The sequence below is a fragment of the Cyprinus carpio genome, chromosome A7 (assembly GCF_018340385.1).
Source record: "Cyprinus carpio isolate SPL01 chromosome A7, ASM1834038v1, whole genome shotgun sequence".
NCBI lineage: Eukaryota > Metazoa > Chordata > Actinopteri > Cypriniformes > Cyprinidae > Cyprinus > Cyprinus carpio.
Window position 1 is genome coordinate 42,469,536 of NC_056578.1, and position 11,791 is coordinate 42,481,326.

General features: G+C 37.8%; 1 protein-coding gene across 1 annotated transcript; it reads left to right on the forward strand.

Annotated features, from left to right (window-relative positions):
• The first annotated feature begins 4,595 nt into the window (after positions 1–4,595).
• Positions 4,596–7,365, forward strand: LOC122145804 (Fc receptor-like protein 5). Its single transcript, XM_042761403.1, has 3 exons — positions 4,596–4,662; positions 4,739–5,017; positions 7,226–7,365. The coding sequence occupies exons 1-3, from the start codon at positions 4,611–4,613 to the stop codon at positions 7,363–7,365; spliced, it is 471 nt and encodes a 156-aa protein (XP_042617337.1). The 5' UTR covers positions 4,596–4,610.
• Positions 7,366–11,791: the final 4,426 nt, after the last annotated feature.

Sequence of the window (11,791 nt, forward strand, 5' to 3'; positions counted from 1 at the left end):
CATGCTATTGTTTTTAAACAGTCATTATATATATATATATATATATGACTCTCTCTCCACATGGACGGCCTTGTTAAAGATAAATACAACCTTCACAGATTACATAATGCTTTCGCTTTGAATTGATTCATTTAAAAAGACATTTCAAGCTTTCTGTAGATATATTTCTCATGTATGTGAGACACCCAGTGATTTTCAGTTATTTCATTATTAGGAAAAAAATCACGGGATCGAGAGGGCGCCTTCTTGTCATGCATGCGATTAATAATTTTTGCACAAACACTTGATTATGAATAATAATTTACATTTTGCATAGCATTACAAAGTAAATAATTTTTACATGCAATTATCCAAAATAAAACCAAACAAGATTTGTAATAAAGATAAAATATGTAGACAAATAAGAATAAATGCTGCACATGCACTCAGCCGCAGAGCAAATCTTGCACTGATATTTTACGGAATATTATACATTTTATATTAGGCATTTAAATGCGGCTGCAAATTATTTATTTATTTTATTTATTTATTTTTACTTTACTTAAATTATATGAAAGCAAGCAAAGAAGACTCCATTTAAAAATCACTGAAGTTGTTAATTAATGAAGCTCTTTTTTTTTTTACATCGCGGTGCACTTTGTTGATAAGTGATGACGCTTGTATTAATCCATCCATTCTTTAGAGTTGCAATGATTAAGTTAAATCGCAGCAGGTTTAATTTATTCGCTTCTTTGTTTTAATTAGGCCTAAATAATGGGAGCTTAAATTATACAGTGCCTTACGCTTTTACTAAAATAAAGAAAATAATTTATAAAACGCGCAAGCCTAGCTCACTCAATAGGCTACCACTTTTAATGTCTCGATGCAAAGTAAAACCACATTTTCTTTTTTAATAATAACACATAATTCATATTATATAAATAATACTGCACACTATTTAAATGTGTCTAATCTAAAATATGGTGTAGAGAAAATATAAGCACAGGCTCATAGGCTTGACATTTATCCTGCTTGAATCTTCATAAGGACTAAACTTTCATCTGTTAATATTAAATATTTTTTCTTTCATTTTCCCCGACTGCAGTCAAATATAACCCTTCAGTGAGGCAAAGCTGACGCCTATTTGCGAAAAATGTGCTTTGATGCTTTGTTTGAAAACTTGTGATTAAAGTGCCACCTAGCGTCAAAAGCTGCAAATGCATCTTTGCAGACACCAAGGCAGCGTAATGAAGGTAGAAACGACGCTTTGATGTCCACCTACTGTATCTATCTATCTATCTATCTATCTGAAAATATAACATACACAGGGGATACAATCAAAGCAATAAAGTACATACACAACCAGAATACAAAGCAATAAATACATAAAGAATGATACAAATTAAATGTAAATAGAAAAAAAAACGATAAATAAAACGTAAAACTTATATATATATATATATATATATATATATATATATATAAATCGTAAATTAAAATAAAAAATTATTTAAATGAAAAATTACACATAAAATGTCAACTTCAAATACACAGGTGGTAACCCTTACATCAAAGTCATCTTTTTTTCCATTAATACAGTAGTTTTAGCAGCTTTCTTAATAAGTGATGAGCAGAGATTCATAAAATAATTTCAGATCAATACAAAAAAAAAAATAAAAAAATCCTAAAATTGGGCATACAGTCAGTAACTTTACATTTTTTCTTCTGTTTGAGCACTTCAGATTATTTTGTATCAGCCCAAACACGATCACAGTGAGACCGCGAGAGGAGCTGTACAATTATCATGTGAGGGCGTGCATTGCCCAATTTAGGGCCAAGCCTGTGCGCAACATCACTCAAAGTTGGCTGAACATCATGAACATGAACTGTTTTTTCTTTTCCCTCTGCTTATTGTTTTGTTGTTTGTTTCTTATTGTTCAAACTTGTATTTTTCTTTTTTCTTATGCCATGGACAATAGTGGAAAAAAATCTTCCCTTTGAACAGTATATTTTTTTTTGACTGTCTATAGGATTTAATGTTGTAACAGGTGTTTTTTTTTTTAGTTTGCTATACTGGGTGAATTTAAATTTTGTCAGGGTTAAAACCTGACTGGCGCCCGAATATTTTCCTTAATAGAGTTTATTTATGCTAGGGCAGCAGCCACCGTTACACACTTTATGCGGCAATTACTCTGCTTATTATGCATATAAAATACAAGTTTATATCAGGTAGCACCATTTTCATAATTGTGACCACAAACTCTGCTTACAATGTCTATAAAGGAAACTGGTACAACTAAACCAGTTGGGGTTGCCAGTGGGGGGACTAGTTCACCACAGATGTCCGGTAAGAGACATAAAGATGCAGGTTTAAGTCCTGATGCATTTATTTTCTACAACAATTCCATAAATGTGGAGCACGTGAAGTAGACATTACATTGGTGTTTCCATCTGTGTGTGGTCTTTAACAAAAGATATAACAAATTAGTATAAACAAATCAATAAAGTAGGTAAATTCATATAAAGAAGGTAGCAAAATACACTTAAATAAACAACCTACATAAGAATGTGTGATGACAACCAGTAATTGCATTTAAAGTAGCCTTAAACAATGAACTAAACTCGAAGGGTCACAACTATCGTTGAAGTACATAAATAAACTTTTACTTGGTTCATCTAACATACGACACAACACCAACACTTGAGAGAAAGCCTCGAGTCCATTTGCTTTCACCTACTTGTGCAGGCTATTTCTACCAAACACTAACGTGATATATATATACACACACACACACACACACACACACACACACACATACAAACACATACACACATGCATCATATATTACTTTTGCACTCTGCACAGCTCTGTATACATGGGATTGATTTTAATAACTTTAGTGTACGTGAAGTGTGCACAAAACATACATTCAAGTATCGGATCGGGACTCAGTATCGGCAGATACTCAATATTTAATGACTCGGATCGAATCAGTCAGAGACACAAAAAACCTGATTGGGACGTTAGATTACATTTACATTTAATCCTTTAGCAGATGCTTTTATAAGCAACTTGCAAATGAAGACAATAGCAATCATATATTTTTTGATTATATATATATATATATATATATAATCAAAAGAAAACAAGTATATAGAATAGAAACATGCATAAATGTCAATACTACTTTTCTAACACATCTAACACGTCTCTTTCAGGATCTGAATTCGTTCTGTTCTCCTGCAGATCTGAAGCCAGCCTGAACTCACATCAGATCCTGCAGGAGCTGCACCGACAGGAAACACAGTGACTTTGACCTGTCGCATGAATCTGCCCTCGATGGGACTTTACTGGAACAAACAATATCCATCCCGGCATTACGTTCCTGCCGCCATCATCTGCGTCCGATATGCTACCAGCGGTTTTAAGAGCGTCCATCTCATCAACGCACGCCAGAGCAGACCATCTGACAAACACGCCATCCAGACCATAAACATTCCAACACCTTAATCAACAACGGCCACCAGTCGCGCTGTCCGCCGCACGCCCCACAAACCGGTGCCCGGAGGTCAGCCCATCCTGCGCGGCATGTACCCGAAAGCACGGCCGCACGTGTCGAGCAACGTCCGCAAACCGTCGTACAGAACCTCACCGCCGCTATCAACACGCGAAGCGCCAGTCCGCGCCCGCCACCGCGACGGCAAACCACCTTCCAGCTTGTTGGCTGCCACCAACGTCAGCAGCCAGCACCACACGCGGTCAGCCTTCATCCTGGCCCCATGCCACCAGCCAGTCAGGCGAGTGCCCCAAGTCCACACCTGGCATATCCAAAGACCATCCGGAGGCCATGGCAGCCCCATGCCCGGTCGCCCAGCCAACCGCATATTAATCGCCCATGTTTTATGCCCACCGTCCTTTCGCTCGCCATACCAGGAGTTTGCGCCAGCATTCATCCGCCCTGCCGCGAACAACAAACACCGCATCTACCTGCTGTTTCCAGCAGCTTTGCCGTACCTTCCGTCAAGCTCGTCCAGCCCCAAAAAGGCTGTCCACCTGCACCACAAACCCGCAACCTCACTCTTCCCACCCTAAATCAAACCGCCAGATCAGAAGCTAATTTATAATACAAACTCATAATACAGTCGTGGCTAAAAAAGTTTTGAGAATTAACATAAATATTAGTTTCTTCAAAAAGTTTGCTGCTAAACTGCTTTTAGATCTTTGTTTCAGTATGCACTAAAATATAATTACAAGCACTTCATACGTTTCTAAAGGCTTTATCGACAATTACATGACATTTAGCAAAGAGCTTCAGTATTTGCTGCTGGCCCTTCTTTTTCAGGACCTCTGCAATTCGACTACATGCTCTCTCAATCAACTTCTGGGCCAACTCTGACCTGATATGTCCATTCTTTCATACAACTTCTTGAGCTTGTCAAATTAGTGGGTTTTTGTTTGTCCACCACTTTTGGAGGGGATTGGACTCACAAGTTCTCAATGGGATTAAGATCTGGGAGTTTCCAGGCCATAGACTCCAAAATTTCAACATTCTGGTCCCCGAGCCACTTTAGCTATATCACTTCTGTCGCAGGTACCGCGTTCCATCCTGAAATACACCTGTACAGGACTGATGGGAACACAGAGCTCTCAGCGCAGTGATGCTGTTACACTGACTGTATCAGGTGAGTTTGTGTGTGTGTTCATTATTATCAGTGTGAACAGCTTCTCTCTCTATAACTCATCTCATGTTGTGTTCAGCTGAAGCTCAGGCAGCAGTGCGAGTGTCTCCACAGCCGTGGCTGACTGAAGGAGACTCAGTGACTCTGATCTGTGAGGTTACAGGCTCCTCTACAGGCTGGACGTTCAGCTGGTTCAGAGATGATGATCGTCTGTCCGACAGCAGCAGAGGAGCTGGAGGCTCTTACACTCTCAGTCCTGCTGCTCTACAGCACACAGGAGTTTATACGTGCAGAGCAGAGAGAGGACGACCGGCCTATTACACAAAGAACAGTAACACACAGCCACTGTGGATCACTGGTGAGTGTGTGTGACAGTATTTATGCTTGTACTCATCCGTATTTGTGTTTCATTACAGTCTCTGGGGGACAAAACCATTCAAACTAACGCAAACCTCAAAAACCTGCTCTAACTTCTCTCCAATTCTTAATCTAAACCAGATCAGAAGCACTATATAATACAAACTCATAATATATGCAGAAAACCCTTCTTATTTTAAACTTTAGTGCTGAATATCATCTTAATTTTATTTAAATACAGATTTTATTATACAAACACGTGTGCTGTCAGTGTTTAACTTGAGTTTGATCTCGGTCTCAGGTGTTTCGCCTTCAGCGCTCTGGTGAATCAGTCCCCAAGCGAAGTCAACACTTCGCGTCTGACTCTCTCTCCATGAGACTGGTGAGATCAGAGGAACTCTGCTGGATGACATGAGAGATCACAAGACAGAAACAAAGAAGATTGTTCAAAACAAAACAGGATCTACAATGTTCGACTCGTCTCCTCAGCACATCTTGACTCTCTGGAGCTTACTGGTGTCAGCCCGAATCTGGACAGAAACGCCATCCTCTCAAACAATCACTGTTCACCGGGGAGCGTCCTGCTTCGAATCACAGCAGCTAGACTAATCATAGTCTACCATTCGTATCTGGTATACTCCTGTCACAATTGAAAGGGGTACGTGCTGAGTAAATGCCGTGACTCTGCTTTTGAATTATTTGAATATGTTATTCTCATCATTTGCCACTCGAGTTTTAAACAGTCCAAAACCGATGCTTTCACTCATAAGCTAACACTGCAAACTGATGTAGAGATCATGTGCAGATGCAACTGGGTGCATTAATAATAAACCCACTGACTATAAAGTGAGCAGTCTTTGATCACTTTCTGACTAGACAGTTAATACCTACAGCGGCAATGAACAACGTTCTTACTATGTTGTGGAATGACTGTTCATGTCCATATCTGGTCCATTTGCAAGAAGCCGTGCACCGAAACGTCAACTGATTGGGTAAACATAGAACTCCACATAAACAAACACAAAACGACAGACAAATAATGGTCCTACGCTGAATGGACCACTCCCACAGTAATTTGAAAGAATATTCAAGCATTTTCCTGCATTAGGATCCTTTCGAAAGATAATTTTAGGTTATAGTCTGCTCTTCTTTTTCGACCTCTCTCAATGCGCGCGCCAAAAGACGTAAGTGTCTTGTTGGATTCTGATTCTCCACCTGCTCCACTCTCAGCTTCACAGATGGAGAATTTTTACGCAAGTTTTGTGCACAATCTTCTTAGCTGGTTGCACTGATAGTTAGGTTTAGTAAGATTGATCATTCACATCATGCAAAATCATACAAATTTGGCACCCAATATGAGATCGGGTTGGACTGCATGAAATCCCAGTACAAAACCCACATAGGGCTACAATTAAAAAATACATTTCAGTTCATAAGATAGCACATATATTTGCCCCTATGAATTGTTTTGATATTACCAGCAGTAAGCAGATGTTTCTGTGTTGTAAAATGTAGATGGTGATGTGATTCTGGAGAGTTCTGTTGATCCTGTGATTGAGGGACATACCGCTGACTCCTACACTGTTTACAATCGAGCTACAACCCCCTCGATCTCGACGTGATTGCTATAAGACGATCCCTCGGCCAGGAGCAGAACGCAGGAGATGAGACCATCAACGACTGTCGCAAAGGCACATGAGGTTTCTACTCTGTAAAACAGAGAGAGGAGAGTCCTGCCACAGCTGGATCTCAGTCAGAGGTGAGAGTCTGTGGAGTTCAGTCACTGTCCGCTGATTCAGTTTCATTCATGAGCAACTAATTATTGACAGATGTGTTTATTTTTCACAAAACTGACAAGAACTAAAGTATAACTAACAAATCACAGATACTGACATGTACACACCTCATCAACATCCTACAATTCAATGAAATGAAGAGTGCATTAACTACAGCATTAGAATAAAATCTTGCCCAAAATAAAATAGTCATCTTTTACTCACTCTCATGTTATTTCAATCCTCTATTTTCTTCTTTGGAACACAACAGACTTTTCTTTTCTTTAAATTAATATGACATGGGAGGAATATATATATATTTTATGTTTTTTGTGTTTATTCACAATTTTGTGTTTTTCCCAATAAACTTCTTAAAAATCCTTCAGGAGCTCCGTAATGTTGCTCAATAATGTGCTTGTGTCTCTGTTTTTCAGCTGCCATCGCTCACAGCTCAGATTTCTGTCTTCTTCAACATCCTCGCCAGTTTTCTTCTGGCAGCTTGTCCGTATCTGTGCTGGCGACAGTCGTGTTGCTTTTTCAAATGCTGCAGAGCCGAGGTAACACTTCTGTCTGATCCATCTCTCCTCCCTCACAATATCTTTTTCTCCCCAAAAATTCGCCACATTTAGACAAACGTAGTCTTTTTATCTAATATATAAATCCCACATTTTACCCACTTACGTATTATTTGATTCATAAATCGGTCACCTGCCACAGTGGAAGCAAAACGAGAGAAAGTGTCAAATTGAACTGAATATATCATTCACGTGTGTGTGTGTGTGTGTGTGTGTGTGTGTGTGTGTGTGTGTGTGTGTGTGTGTGTATTTCACGGTTCTATCTACGCACTGAAGATAATAGAAAGCCAGTACGTAGTAACAGAGAATAATCATCTCTTCTCCAAACCTCAGAGTCACAGGATGCTGGAGTCTCGGGCTGAAGGCTGGGAAACACACTGGACACGAGCAGTCCCATCCTGGAACTAACACGCACACATTCCACTACTACTGCTTCAATCAGTGTCTCTGATTCACCTGCTGTAGATTGGGTGTGTGAGAGAAACCAAACCAACACACGAGAACAAGATAACTCCACACCAGAAAGACCTCCCCTGCTCATCATCATCTCCCAAAACCAGGTTCCTGAATGTGTGTCAGATTTCCTGAAAGCTACTGAAGCTGCCCTTTAAATACTGCTAACAACAATTATAATGTCAAATTACATCTAGACAGCATGCATTTTTATGATGCTTTATGCTTTCTAATGTCCGAGTTAAAGGAGCTTCAGGTGTAATTCTAAAAATGTCCCTGTGCTGTTAAATCTTTACTGAATTTTGAAGTAAAAGTAACTTTTATAGTGTTTGTAATATTTCAAGTCAAACACTTACTGGACTGAAGCAACTTATGTTTACCTTGATTATCAAAACAATTAGATGAATTCTTCTCTCATTTATCATTGTTGTGTATTATATTTTCAACAAACTAATTATTTAAATATCATTTATGTAAATATTCTGTTATAATTATTCTAAAAGATTATCGAAGCTATCAGGAATTATAACTCCATACTAACTATTATCATCACCACTTAAATTGCATATTTTTGTTCAGTTTGGGCCTTGGAGTAAATTTTTTATTTTTTTTTTCCCTAAATTTGAGCTCCTTATTTTAACAAATAAGCTGTAAAGTATGTATTAAAATAAAAAAGAAGAAAAAACATGAAACCTTTCTTTGTTTTTGTTTTTCAAAATCAGCAATAAACTATCATATAAAAAAAAAAAAATTATCCAAGTATAATCTCATAATTTTAGGCATAACAGTTAAATGTGCTACCCTTCATCAAAAAATAAAAACAGTGAACTTGTTCTATCATGACCCTTAAATGTACAGATCTATATGAAAGAAATATATAGAAACATCATTTATGAATTAACAGTTATAGAAATTAGAGTTGTGGCGTTAGCGAGCGAACGATTCTTTAGTGGCTCATAAACTGAGCAGAAGAGGGGCCAGTGGCGGCTGGAGGGCACGTTCTTTCTGTCGTTCTTTTTTTTCCTATAAATTATTTCACCAGCGCCAGGCCAACCCCTTTTATAGCGTGATGATGATACAGGTTATTAGTTGTGCACGCATCCTTCACGTGAGTACTCAGTGGAAAAAAAAACCCTGCGATAAATTTTATCTACTTTAAAAAAAAAATTCTCTATCAAAATGTTTCTTGTGTGTGATAACAATGTTCTTGTGTGGAAGTGTTTGTAGTAAAAGCTGTTTTGCACACAAATTCATTACAACCTGACATGTTTTTGATGTTTATTTGTGAGTAGGTATTGTATGAATAGCATATATAAGTCAACGTAACTACACACACACACACACACACACACACACACTAGCTTTCACACACACACACACACACACACACACACTTTGTACTAAAGGTGATCAAAATAGTGATGTCACTGTCTAAGCCAGAGAGTTTAGTACAGCCCTATGGAATATAGTCCACACGCGACCGATGGTGATAATCAATATTTCAGAATAATTCAAACTCAGATATTGGTGTGTGATATCTGAGTTTTAATTATTTGACTACAAATCTACCTCATGAACAACCATAACCAGTTATTTCCAGGATAAACTAGGATGCCCCAAGCTGAAGCTTCAAACTGACTAAATATTTAAAAAGAGCCAAAAGCAAGTAGGGCTCGCTGCGGCTCGTGCACATCCAACTGCCCACATCAAGTGTGACGTCAAGAAGTCACGCCATCGACACAACCCGCCCACATCCAAGTGTGGCGTAAACGAAAGCCACGCCCATATCAATCGTGTCTCCTCATGTAATTTCCCCATCCCACGACATGGAAACCGAATATTTGGAAGCAATTTATGAGTTAATGGGATCTTAATAAAATAATATTGTCCTTCGTTTTACTAATACACGTTTTCTTATTTTTCAGGATGTCTAGGCTAGATGCAGCGCAACAAATCTAATATATATTTAATATGTCTAATATACGGAGCTAGTTAATCCATAACAGCTCCTAGAAAGCGGCTTATGTTGATTAAAGTAGGCTGGTGTATCAGTTCAAAACTTTTAAACCTTACCTTGTTCATTTTATGTAATGAGATAAATTCACATTTATTAGCGATTTGACCTACCCAAGGCAAAATTGAAGTAAATCAATTTAAAGGGGACAATCAGATTTTGGTATTGTAGAAGTATACAAAATTATTGAAAAAAGGTGGTATTGTATAATTGTCATTTTAATTTTCTAAAAGATTTATTCCCTTATGTCATAAAGTGTTAACATTTGAATGATAGAATCAACAGTTCCCCCCATATGCGGTAAGGCTACACATGCACTTAGGCTGAATAAAGATTGCATTGATAGATTATATAAACATGACATTGACTAGCCTTCAGGCCTTGTTCATCACAACTTGATATGAAATATGTCAGGTCCTCCATGCATAAGATGAATAAGAAAAAAGGCATCCATTGTTTTGTGGATATTTTTTGTATTTGTGTTTGCAAATAATTACATGTACAATTTTACAAAAAAAAAATAAATAATAATAATAATAATAATATACACCTGGGGTTTTGAACAGTAAGATTTTTGTATTTTTAAAGTCTCTTCTGCTCACCAAGCCAGCATTTATTTGATCCAAAAACACGTAAAAACAGTAATGGCAAATGTTTTACAATTTTAAAGACTGCTTTCTATTTGAATGTATTTTTAAAATGCAGTTTATTCCCCTGTGATCAAAGCTGAAGTTTTACGTGATTACCAGTCATACCAGTGCCATAACATAATAATAATAAAATGTTTTTTGAGCATCAAATCAGCATATTAGAATGAAGGATCATGTGACTGGAGTAAGTCACCCTTTGGAATCCCACGAATAAATTTCATTTAATAGAAATATAGAAAATTGTTTTTTTAAGCAAATATATTAAAAAATAAAGATATTATACAAATATTTTAAAATTGGACTATTTTTGCTGTGCCGGATAAATAAATGCAAGGCTTGATGAGCAGAAGATATTTCTTTAAAAACATAAAAAATCACTGTTCAAAAACTTTGACTAGTTGTTTAACAAAGATATTCTTAAAATATTATAAAGTCTGAGCAGCTGAATGATCAGATAAACAGTTGTTGACATGCAGTACACACATACCACATAGACTACTGAGAGATTCCTTGGCTCATTATATCCTCAGATTCTCCCTCAGGTAGTCTTTGATAGCGTCTGTTGATTTTACTGTCCATCTGGAGAGCGGCAGGCCCTGTCACCTCCCCACAGAATAACCACGATGACTCTGTACCAAGCTGGACCAATCCCTTACAGAGCTTCCACTTTAGCCATCTGCCTCTTGGCTCTGTTAAAAATAGAGAGAATACATCGTGTTGGGGGTATATGTGTCGCAAAAATTACCCCACCTCCATCATTCTACATAACTATATTTTGCAGTTTTTGACTACGAAATCAGATAGTATCAAGAAATGCTCTCACCATACCTCCATGCACCACTGCATGAAACATAATAATGATCCTTCAAGTGAACTGTGTAGTAATTTCTTTACTGGTGAAACTGCAGCAGGGACCCCTTTAACCCGGAGGGGAACTACTACCCTGCACCAGGCTTGGACTGAAAATCATGTAGAATGTTGTAAAACATGACAAACAAACATTATATGCTGATCTTTTTCGTTAATATAGAAAGGAGAAATACAAGATAATTTGTGAAGAAGGCATACACAGAGAGTTTTCCAATAGGAACCATATGTAAATGATCAGAGTTTGCAACTAAGTTACTGTGCATGGTGCATGTGATCAGAGTATATCATTAACTAAAGATGTGCGTGTGTGTGTGTGTGTGTGGTGTGTGTGTGTGTGTGTGTGTTTTGTGTGGTGTGTGTGTGTGTGTGTGTCTTTGTTTGTGTGTGTGCGGTGTTCAGTCATAGGTCCTCATTGGGGGGTTAAGCAGGTAAGTGTGT